Source organism: Gekko japonicus, unplaced genomic scaffold (assembly GCF_001447785.1).
Source record: "Gekko japonicus isolate JY-2015 unplaced genomic scaffold, Gekko_japonicus_V1.1 scaffold1460, whole genome shotgun sequence".
Taxonomy (NCBI): Eukaryota; Metazoa; Chordata; class Lepidosauria; order Squamata; family Gekkonidae; genus Gekko; species Gekko japonicus.
Genome location: NW_015177057.1, coordinates 436,372 through 448,067, shown reverse-complemented (window position 1 = coordinate 448,067; position 11,696 = coordinate 436,372). Strand labels below are relative to the sequence as shown.

The window sequence follows — 11,696 nt, the reverse complement described above, 5'->3', positions numbered from 1 at the left end:
ATCAATGTGTATTTATATTTAGGATTTTTGGCTCCAATGTGCATCACCTTGCACTTGGCCACATTGAACCCCATTTGCCATGTTGACGCCCACTCGCCCATCCTTGACAGATCCCTTTGGAGTGCCTCACAATCTTCACTGGTTTTCACCACCCTGAACAACTTCGTATCATCCGCAAATTTAGCCACTTCACTGCTTACTCCCAACTCCAAATCATTAATGAACAAGTTAAAAAGCAGTGGACCAAGTACTGATCCCTGCGGTACCCCACTGCTTACGTCCCTCCATGGAGAAAATTTCCCATTTATACTCACTCTCTGTTTTCTATTAATTAGCCAGTTTTTGATCCATAAAAGGACTTGTCCTTCTATCCCATGATTTTTGAGCTTACTTAGGAGCCTTTGATGAGGAACTTTATCAAAAGCTTTCTGGAAGTCAAGGTAAACAATATCTATTGGATCCCCCCTTGTCCACATGTTTGTTCACCCCCTCAAAGAACACTAACAGGTTAGTGAGACAAGATCTTCCCTTACAGAGCCCATGCTGAGTCTGCCTCAATAGGTTTTGTTCATCTATGTGCCTACAAATTCTTTCCTTAATAATGGTTTCCACCAATTTACCCAGTATCAACGTCAGACTGACTGGCCTGTAATTTCCTGGATCTCCTCTGGAACCCTTTTTAAAGATGGGAGTGACATTAGCTACCTTCCAGTCCTCAGGAATGGAGGCAGATTTTAAGGAAAGATTACATGTTTTTGTAAGGATATCCAGAAGTTCACATTTGAGTTCTTTCAGATCTTCCACCAGCAGAATAAGGATTAACAACCCAGTGCCTGAACTGGGAGTTGTAACATATGTTCTCCGTATATAATTTATTTATTTATTAAATTTTTATCCTGCCCTCCCAGCGAAGGCTGGCTCAGGGCGGCTTACAAACAGATAAAATCCCCATAACACAATCATAATAAAATCACATACATTAATAAATACAGCATTAAAATTCAAACAAGATAAAGTGCTAGCAACATTCCTCATATTCCAATTGACTCTTCGGCCTTCTGCAGCTATCTCAGGTCATTGACATGGGCTGTGTTTGAGGGACCTATGGGCCAGGGCTCCGCCAAAGTAGATATTAACTGTTGGCAGTGGAGGTGTTAGTGTGGCAGCTCCGAAGGCCTGGTGGAAGAGCTCCGTTTTACAGGCCCTGCAGAACTGTGAAAGGTCCCTCAGGGCCCTAGTCTCTTCCGGGAGCTCATTCCACCAGAGTGGAGCAGCCACTGAGAAAGCCCTGGCCCTGGTTGCCACCAGTCTGGCCTCCTTGAAGCTTGGGGGATCCAGCCGGTTCTGGGTCCCTGATCGCAGTGTCCTTTGGGGTACACATGGGGATAGGCAGTCCCTTAGGTATGCAGGACACTGGCCATAAAGGGCTTTAAAGGTCAAAAAGAGCACCTTGAAGCGGACCCGGTATGCTATAGGCAGCCAGTGCAACGTCTTCAGCACAGGTTGGATGTGCTCTCGAATCGGGATTCCCATCAGCAACCTGGCCGCAGCGTTTTGCACCAGCTGCAGCCACTTTATTACCACTAAAACAAATTCATGTTCAGTTACTGTACATGTAAAGGCGGGGGGGGGGGGATATCCTTTTACTTATTTGTTACATGATGGGAAAATATTAACACACACACACACACGTTCATAATATTAATAAAGGTTTGCTCCTACACTACTCTTAAAGTACATTATGTTGCCAAGCAGGATAGGGTTGAGAAGGTCTTGAGACCAAAAAGTGAAAATAAATGGGAGGGGGGAGACACAGAACAACCAGAGGGAGGGAGATAGAAATGAATGAGAAAACCGTGGAAAAGAGGGACTGAAATTAAGAGAGGGAATGACCTGCAGGCTGGCACTTACTCTAGCAGCCATCAGCATGCTGGCTTGGTTGACGGGCATAGGCCAGTTTGCTTCAGTCTTGGAGAAAGGGAAGTCTTGCTGATAGTAGAGTGACTTTTACTGTATTCAGACTTCCCTGCCTCCCTAGTGGCTGCAGCCAGAACTGCATTTAAAAATAAACTGAAAGACAGTTCTGCTGGATGCAGCACGATGATGGCTTCTGGGGGCCTCCAGCTGACTTGGGTCCCCTGAATTTTGTCCGCCCAGTCCTCCTCTGTCGGCAGCCCTGACTACAGTCACATGTGAAAATTATTTGTATTGTAAACTAAATCCAAATTATTTGGCACTTTTTGGGTGAAATGCAACTGGAGATTGCAGTTTGCAGCCGGGTGTGTGAGAGTGACACAGTAGGCAAAATAAATGGCTCATATGCACAGTTTATATTGCAGACTTGGAGGATTTATGAATCACAGTTTGAGTGGATACTGAAGCTGCAAGCCACATTTTGCTCTATTTTTCAGGTATTTTAATGAGGGAACTGTTTTGACCCACTATGCAGATGTTCTGGGTGCACTGCTTAGATTGAGACAGTTGTGTTGTCATCCACATCTCTGTGCAAGTGCGCCTTCCTCCACCTTTGAAGAAGGTCAGTATCTTCATTCACTATTAAAATGTAACAATGCTTTTATCACACTTGCTGAGAAAAATAGATGAAATACTTAATTTTGTTATACATACATTTATCATCTTGCTTGTGACAATTTGTTAGAACTCAGATCTGTGTGGTTACATCCTTGGCAGTCAAGTATGCTTAGAGGGTAAAACATTTGATGAGTTGGAGAACAGCAGCTCCTTTTTTCTCCCCACCTTTTAATCCTTTAGAGTCTCTGACCCTTTTAGACCTCTTTTGGTATAGTTAACTAGGGAAAAGATGTCATCTGATCCCACTTTACCACCTGCAAAGGACTCTTTAACACAGGGGTGTCGAGCTCATTTGTTATGAGGGCTGGATCTGACATAAATGAGAACTTCTTGGGCCGAGCCATGTGTGTCGTAAAATGTAATGCCAGGTAGCAGAGATATAAACTTTATAAAGGACACAAAGGTTTTTTTTTACTTAAAATAAAAACATGCTTTAAATATTAGCATTCTTGCAGTATTTTGTTTATTTAACAGTGTCTAATAACTTGCACCTCTTGCTCTGAATTATTGCATCAAAATGTCTGTGCTGTTGCAATCTTGAGTATGCTGTTCAGGTGTGTATCTGTAAGCTGCAAACCTGCGATAATGCTGCAGCAGCAGAACTGGAAGAAGAAGCAGAAGACAGCCAGTTCCACTGCGGGGCTGTTAGAAGCCCTCCGAGGTCCTGATGTGGCCCCTGGGCCGCATGTTTGACACCCCTGCTTTAACACATGGAGGAGAAAGATGCCACCACAGTGTAGGGGGAGGGACATCGGATGTCACTTGTTCCCCTTCAACTTGGCAGCCACTTGGCACATGGAGGGCCTGAATCAGCCCTCAGTCTTTCCATTTTGGCTTCTTTTTTCTTCTGATTTACAAAGTAATCCTGTACTCTCCTGAGTCCGAGGAGTATGTGTTCAGTACTTGTGTTAAAAGTTAATGGTTCTCAGCAAGTGAGACAACTTCAGTTTGTGTGGAAGAAATCTTAAGAAATTATTAATCACTATCGTGCTGGTTCCAGAAAACCAGGAAAAAATAATTTGGTTTCTAACATGTCAGTTCAACTGCACTTTCAGTCTGTTTACCTTAAAAGAGTGCCTGGTAAGTATTTAAGACCAATAGATGAGTATATTTGGCTGTTTCATCAACTGCTAATTAGATACAATCTGTTTTGTTTTAACAAACCCAAATGTGTTTCTATTACATGCTGCTTGAGAACTGTAATGTGGCAGAAACTGCCATCAAATCACATTTGACTTATGGCGACCCCATATGCTTTTCAAGGCAAGAGGTGGTTTGCCATTGCTTTTCACTGCATCATGGCCCTGGTATTCCATAGAGGTCTCCCATCCAAATACTGGCCAGGGCCAACCTTGATTAGTTTCCAAGAACTGACAAGATCAGGCTAGCCTGGGCTATCCGTGTCAGGCCGAGAACTGTAAAACCCAGGTAATAACGTATTCAGTCATGTTTTTTCTTTAATCTAGTGTTTATTTCTGTGGGCAGGTAATGGTACTCCTGAAGAGCTGCGTGCAAAATTAATAGAGAAGATGAAGCTAATTCTAAGCTCTGGCTCTGATGAAGAATGTGCTGTTTGCTTAGACTCTGTCAGTATTCCTGTGATAACCCACTGTGCTCATGTGTACTGTAAGCCATGCATTTGTGAAGTCATCCAAAGGGAGAAGGTTAGTTTCTGCCCTCAGTCCAGTAATGAACTATTCTAAAGTGATGTGCATTAGTGTTGGGTAACTGAAAGATAATTGTGTTGTGCTGGTAAACAGATTGAATTACTTTATAACCTCTTTGAATTTGCAGCGGCTGTGAATTCAGGATGTCTCATCTGCTGATTCTGTTTGTGCATCAAATTTGCATGCTGTCCTTTTGGTATTGATCTGCTGTTGCATGGTTATGGGTATTCTAAAAAATAGTTTATTTGGGATGGATAGTGTTTTAAAAACTTGAGTTGTTTTCTTTAATATCTTAAGTAAAGCCAGATGTACTTGGAGATCAATCTGGTAGTTGTTTCAGTTGGAAACATGTTTCTTGGTATTCCCCCCCCCCACACACCTTGCTGCCCCCAATGACATACTTTCATTATTGTACCTTTCAATGAAGGAATCATGCTTCCTATGTTTCAGGAAGATAGGTAATTAAAATTCTCACTTGCATAGCAAATAGATCCTCACATCCAATTTCTTATGTCTAGAGGAGTTGCCTTTGTTTTTCTCTTTAGGACTGACAGGGTAGCTGTGGTAACAGGACATGTATCGTGGTGGTGGGAAGGAGGTACAGCTACATGGTTTTCCAGAATCAGCAGTTGTGTTACAGACAGAGAGATGATCTGATCCTTCCTCCTCACTGATCGATCTTGCCTGATTCGTCTCTGCTCTGGCCCTGGTTGAGGCTAGGCAGGCATCTTTTGGGCTGGGGACAACCAGCAGATGACTATCTGCAGAGCGCAAGGCTCTTTGGGGCACAGATGGGGAGAGGCAGTCCTGTAGATATTTTGGTCCCAGGCCCCATAAGGCTTTAAAGGTCAGCACCAGCACCTTGAAATGGATCTGGTACTCGATTGGTAGCCAGTGCAGTTGGTGGAGCACCAGCTTAATGTGCGTCCGCACAGTCGTCTCAGTCAGCAGGCGCACTGCTGCATTTTGTACCGGCTGGAGTTTTTGGCTCAGCCTCAAGGTTAAGCCCGTGTAGAGCAAATTACAGTAATCAAGCCTGGAAGTGACCGTTGCATGGGTTACTGTAGCCAAGTCCCAGGGGGGAGAGGTAGGGAGCCAGCTGCCTGATCTGCCGAAGATTATCAAAGGCAGACCTGGTGCAAGTTACAGTAATCAAGCCTGGAAGTGACCGTTGCATGGGTTACTGTAGCCAAGTCCCGGGGGGAGAGGTAGGGAGCCAGCTGCCTGATCTGCCGAAGATTATCAAAGGCAGACCTGGTGCCCGTGGCGACCTGGGCCTCCACAGAACGTGAGGCATCCAAGGTCACCCCAAGCCTCCTCCCCTTCTGGGCTGGCACCAACGGTGCTCCATCCAGGGTAGAGAGCCTAATTCCCGAATCCACTCCACCCCGGCTCAGGTACAGCACTTCCGTCTTCGTAGGATTTTGCTTCAGCGGACTCTGTCATAGCCACCCAGCCATGGCCCCAGCATAGCACAGAAATGCGTATCAGGATGTTCCCAGCATCCTTTTCACTCCCATACTGTTGTGGAGTTCTCTTCCATTGTTGGTGCCACCCTTCTGCCCCCTGGGACATTAAGGCAGGCACTGAGTCTCTAGCATAATCATCAAATTAGAAGACTTCTGCCCACTCAAATGTTGGAAACTGAGGTTGGATTCAGAGCATTTCTGATACACTCAGGCTCATGATTTGGGTCATGCTGAGATTAAATCTCCAGCAGCACATCAGCGTGTACACGAAAACTAAAGTGGTGTTTGTTTTTATTTGTTACCCACTTGTCATGTTAGTATAAATTGTCTCTGGGTGTGTTTGTGTGTTGTACAAAGAATGAGTAATAGTTGATCCTGTGTTTATATAGCTGAGTGAGAGTTCTTCAGTAAAAACAAAGCACCTCTATTCTGCTGTTATGTAACCAGAATTTTTATATAGAGCTCATCAGCTGAGCTGGAGAAAAGAATTTACAAGTGGAGCAATTAGTGCATCTTCACATTAATCCAGTACAGAGCAGTAGAATTAAAATGTTGGCACTGACCAAAACACCTCTAGAAAAAAATGAACCTCAATATGGCCAGTGTTCATAGTACAAAATTTCCAGTAACCTGTTCAGGTTGTACATGTGTGTAAAAGGTGTGCAGCTAGATCAATTATAACTACTATCTTTTCTCGTGTTAAAATTGTTAGCTGAATTTTTTTGTTCCTGGGTGGAATAGAAGAGTTGAGACTGTAGAAGGCAGTAGCAGAATCTTATGTGGGTAGGTGGATTGTGCCTGACTCTAAAGCTTGCATTTTAGTGTGAGAAATATGACTTAAAATATAACGGACTGGATCCTTTTCAGTGCCAGGGGAAGCCACTGGTGGAGGCCCATCTTCCCCCTCCTTTCCCTGGGAGCTACTTGTGGGAGCTGAAAAGGCAATTCCAGAGTTGGGGGAACCCAGAACATGGGCAGCTGTGGAGAGCGAGCGGGAAGTGGACAGAATTGTCCCTCCTGCTTTTGCCTCAAAGGTTTTTCTAAAAGAAAATTTGCAAGAGCAGAAAAGATGCATGGGAACTTTTGTTCTCTGTGGGGCAGAGCTACAACATAATGAGCTCACACTGAGGCGCAACATTATTCTAAAACAATAATTGGTGTTGCTTTGGTGGTTATAGTGCCTTTAGACTTTATGTGGACACCTGAGGATAATCTCCTAAAAGGTTCTGCTACATGATATTATAAAGCTTTTCGGCTGTTCCTGCAACGTTGGAGGAAAGGGATTCCTGGATAGGCAGTATAGAAATGTTTTTAATAAATAACCATTGATGCATAGATCAAGAGTTAAGGGACCGCAGTAGACAGTCTGTTAGGCCTGGAATCAGAGTTCATGAGGTTTGAAATGTTGTCTGGTTAAACTCTTTGTTCATCCACCTTTTAATGAAGTGGGGTTGCTTATTTATCTGCTTAATTACAGATTTGAGAGTAGCAGTGTAGCAAAGAAGTAGAACTGGAAGCAAAATAGAGGCAGTCAAAAGCTGCTCCCCCTGTCTTGAAGCAATCAGTGAAACCTTAAACGGGGTCAAAACTCAGTGTTTCTTTATGTTCCTTGTAGTCTACCGTTCTCAATGAGACTTGAGGTGTTTTGAGACTCTTGAGCCATTTGAAAGGATTATTAAAGTGTTATTCAAACTAGCCGTGACCTGGATAGCCCAGGCTAGTGTTATCTCATCAGATCTCGGAAGCTAAGCAGGGTCGGCCCTTGCTAGTATTTGGATGGGAGACCTCCAAGGAATACCAGGGTCGTGATGTGGAAGCAGGCAATGGCAAGCCACCTCTGAATGTCTCTTGCCTTGAAAACCCCAGAGCGTCACCATAAGAATTCTGTGACTTGACAGGGCAAAGCAAATGACAGACTAAGTAGCAAATGACAGTTCATTGGAGAACTGCTATGCCTAACAGAAAAAAGAGCTGAAGCCATGTTATGCAGAGTTTCTAGAGAAGAAAGTACATGTATATTGGTTCTTGGGGGCTGTTTTTGTGGAAGTAATGTTATGTGGATTCATTTGTAGTAAAATGTTACCTTGGTTTATTGTAGAACTAGGAAAAAGGCCCGTTGTGGAAATAAATACAACCACCTCTAGAAAGAGGCTCTGGGTGAGTGCCCCGGCTTTGGACACTCAGTGTCTATTTGCTGTGGCGACCTCAGCAGGATATAGTGACACTGAGTCCACCATTTTCTCCAGAGGAACTGATCTCTGCTATCTAAAGAGCAGTTGTAATTTTGAGTTATCTCCAGCCCTCACCTGGAGATTGGCAACAATCCCAGAAGGGAATGGTTGGTTTGGAGGCTGGAGTCTATGGCTTTGTACCTGTCCGAGGTCCCACGCCTCCTGAAACCTCACCCTCTCCAGGCTCCATCCCTCACATCTCCAGGAACTTCCCACCTGGAGTTGGCAACCCTTTCTCCTTCCCAGCCAATCATCAACCTACCTTTATTTCCCCCTCACTCTTCAGCTTTCCACCCCCCACACACCTGTAGCCTCTCCGGTGCTCTGAAGCCCTGACTGCCACGTCAACATTGGCTGTCATACGGGGGCCACCTCAGCAGCATAAAAAGATACAGAGCCCACCATTTTCTCCAGGGGAACTGATCTCTGCCATCTGGAAAGCAGTTGTAATTCTGAGTGATCTCCAGCCCTCACCTGGAGATTGGACACATTTTACCCCAGCAAATTGTTTAGAATGTTAGAGGCAAAAGCCAATCAAGTCGCATATGCAGACGACCTCTGTGTTCTGAGGCAAAGGCCAATGAGGCTGCATATGCAAATAACCTCTATGTTCTGACTGGCTATGGGGGGGAGAGGAACAGCAAACTGTTTAGAATGTTGGAGGCGAGACTCAAACAATGCCGCCAGTGGATAGGGACAGATTCTGAGTGACACACCAGGGCGCCAACCAATTCCGGAGCGTGTGGAATGTTCTAGAGAAGTGCCACCACCATTCGGCTTTTATATATAAGGGAGATGTTGCCTGGCAATAATGGTAAGGCTTGTTCATGTTAGCATGTGTAGCAGAAATATAACCCCCAAAGAAACATGATATTTCTCTGTAGTGTTAACGTTACAGTCCTTTGTAGTTCATTATCAACCCCTCCAATTTTGTGGGGGTGCTTTCAGTTATAAATTGAAGATACAGAACTATTAATTGATACGTAACATGAAACTGGCTTTTAAAGTTGGCATGAAAGGGACAATATGTATGTATGCTCAGAAGGCACTACCAATGAACACTGTTATGTTTTACAGCCAAATGCTAAATGCCCTCTTTGCAGAAAAGAGGTTCGATTAGAGCAACTTGTAGAATGTCCTTTGGAAGATTCTGATGATACAGAGAAGTCTGATCAAGAATGGGTATCAAGTTCAAAGGTAAATGTTGCATTAGAATTTTCATTGTTGTAAATTTGAGATGGGAAATGATACTCTTAATGAGCGATCTTTTTTTTTTAATCAGTATTTAGTTCATTGCAAACAAAATATACCTATAGGCTAGATTATAGCTTCAAAATGAGAAACTGTTCAGACTCTGAATCCAGGCCTCAAAGTATGGGAATGTAGGAGGGGTGATAACTGGCTTGGGTTCAAACCTGCCTTTGTGATAGTAGAAGCATACTGAAACACACACACCCCATTCCTGTTGCAGTGTTCTGTGCTCACATCCCACACCATTCCTGAAGCTTGTCTCACTGTTGGAGCAGCTTTGGGGGGGGGGGCAAGGTACTGTAGCAGGAAGTGGGTTCGGGTAAGCCCTTCTCTTGGTGGTCTGTTTGATTCCAGCCAAACGTTTCGCCATCGGAACAAATTCTATATATTGGTCTTGTTAAAAAAAATACTTCACGGGTAAACTTCTAAGCGAACACTCTTAAAACATTAATAGTCACTTCCCAAACGTATGTAGTGGAACTCTGCTGCATAAGCAGGCTGCTCTTCAGGGTGGCACAAAGGCTGCTGACTGCTTGGCAGCCATTCAGCCTGTCTTGCCAACACTCTGTCTTCTGGCTTCAGTAGGTTAGGCATTCATCCGTGCTCTGCGTTGCCTTGACTAGTTTGTGCCGCTGCAGCCAGTCTGAACCTCTAATGTTGGTACATGGATTCGGCTTAATAAAAAGAACGTAACAAAAGAGGGCTGTTCGACTTCTCAGACTTTTTGTGTGTTGCTAATTTCTCCCATCCTGGACCTATTTTCCTTCTTTCTCATTTTGATGCTTTGCACACCTTTCCCCTTCTGTTCCCTCACTGGACCTTTAACAATTCACATTGCTCCCTATAGGTTCTTTTGTTTCATGCAGTACTTAAGTCTCGAGTTAGTGTATTTCCCTTGTGCTTATTTTGATGGTGATAACCTGGAAGGGCCATCTTGCTGGAGCAGTGGAAGAGAGCCAGTTTGGTGCCGTGGTTAAGTGTGTGGACTCTAATCTGGGAGAACCGGGTTTGATTCCCCACTCCTCCACTTGCACCTGCTGGATGGCCTTGGGCAAGCCATAGTTCTGGCACAGTTTTTTTTGAAAAAGAGCAGTTCCTGTCAGAGCTCTCTCAGCCCCACCTACCTCACAGGGTTTCTGTTGTGGGGAGGGGAAGGGAAATGAGTTGCTAAGCCACTCTGAGACTCCCTTGGGTAGTGAAGGGCGGGGGGTATAAATCCAATCTCTTCTTCTTCATCTGCATTTATACAAAGTTCATTCTTCTTCTCTCATGTGCCCTGACTTGTCACAGTGATGTTTGGAGGCAGGGTGGGGAGAATTCTAGAAAGAAAAAGGAGTGGTTAGTGCAATGGCCTCTGAAAGTACGCAGGAGGCAAGAATTTTAGCATATGAATGAACTCTATTTCTCAGGAAACAGAGAGTGAGTATAAATGGGCAGTTCTCCCAGTGGAGGGGTGTAAGCAGTGGGGTACCACAGGGATCAGTACTTGGTCCACTGCTTTTTAACTTGTTCATTAATGATTTGGAGTTGGGAGTAAGCAGTGAAGTGGCTAAATTTGCGGATGATACGAAGTTGTTCAGGGTGGTGAAAACCAGTGAGGATTGTGAGGCACTCCAAAGGGATCTGTCAAAGATGGGCAAGTGGGCGTCAACATGGCAAATGGGGTTCAATGTGGCCAAGTGCAAGGTGATGCACATTGGAGCCAAAAATCCTAAATATAAATACACATTGATGGGGTCTGAACTGGCAGAGACAGATCAAGAGAGAGATCTTGGAGTTGTAGTAGATAACTCACTGAAAATGTCGAGACAGTGTGTGACTGCAATAAAGAAGGCCAATGCTATGCTGGGGATTATTAGGAAGGGTATTGTAAACAGATCAGCCAATATCATAATGCCGCTATATAAATCAATGGTGCGACCTCATCTGGAATACTGTGTGCAATTCTGGTCACCACACCTTAAAAAGGATATTATAGCTTTGGAAAAAGTGCAGAAAAGAGCAACTCGAATGATAAAAGGGTTGGAACACTTTCCCTATGAGGAAAGGTTAAAGCGCTTAGGGCTCTTTAGCTTGGAGAAAAGACGACTGAGGGGTGACATGATCGAGGTTTATAAGATTATGCATGGGAAAGAGCAGGTAGAGAAAGCTTCAAGAGGGAATTAGATAAGCATATGGAGCAGAGGTCCATCAGTGGCTATTAGCCACAAGGTATAGATAGGGACTCTGGGGCAAGTGATGCTCTGTCATCTTGGTGCTTGGGGGGGGTCAACAGTGGGAGGGCTTCTAATGTCCTGGCCCCACTGGTGGACCTCCTGATGGCACTGGTATTTCTGGCCCCTGTGGGATACAGAGTGTTGGACTGGATGGGCCTTTGGCCTGATCCAACATTGGCATCTCTTATGTTCTTATGTGAATGCTTGAAATCTTCCTGTGCTTTGCTTGAATTTTATTTCCTTTATTAATGTAACTGCTTTACTCCTTTC

General features: G+C 44.4%; 1 protein-coding gene across 1 annotated transcript in view; it reads left to right on the top strand.

Annotated features, from left to right (window-relative positions):
* HLTF (helicase-like transcription factor) overlaps nt 1–11,696 on the top strand; it is a 46,871-nt gene that overhangs the window by 31,979 nt on the left and 3,196 nt on the right. The window contains exons 21-23 of the mRNA XM_015428155.1: nt 2,412–2,536; nt 4,078–4,256; nt 9,037–9,156. Of these exons, the coding sequence (XP_015283641.1) occupies nt 2,412–2,536; nt 4,078–4,256; nt 9,037–9,156 (424 nt within the window). The remainder of the gene's footprint in view (nt 1–2,411; nt 2,537–4,077; nt 4,257–9,036; nt 9,157–11,696) is intronic.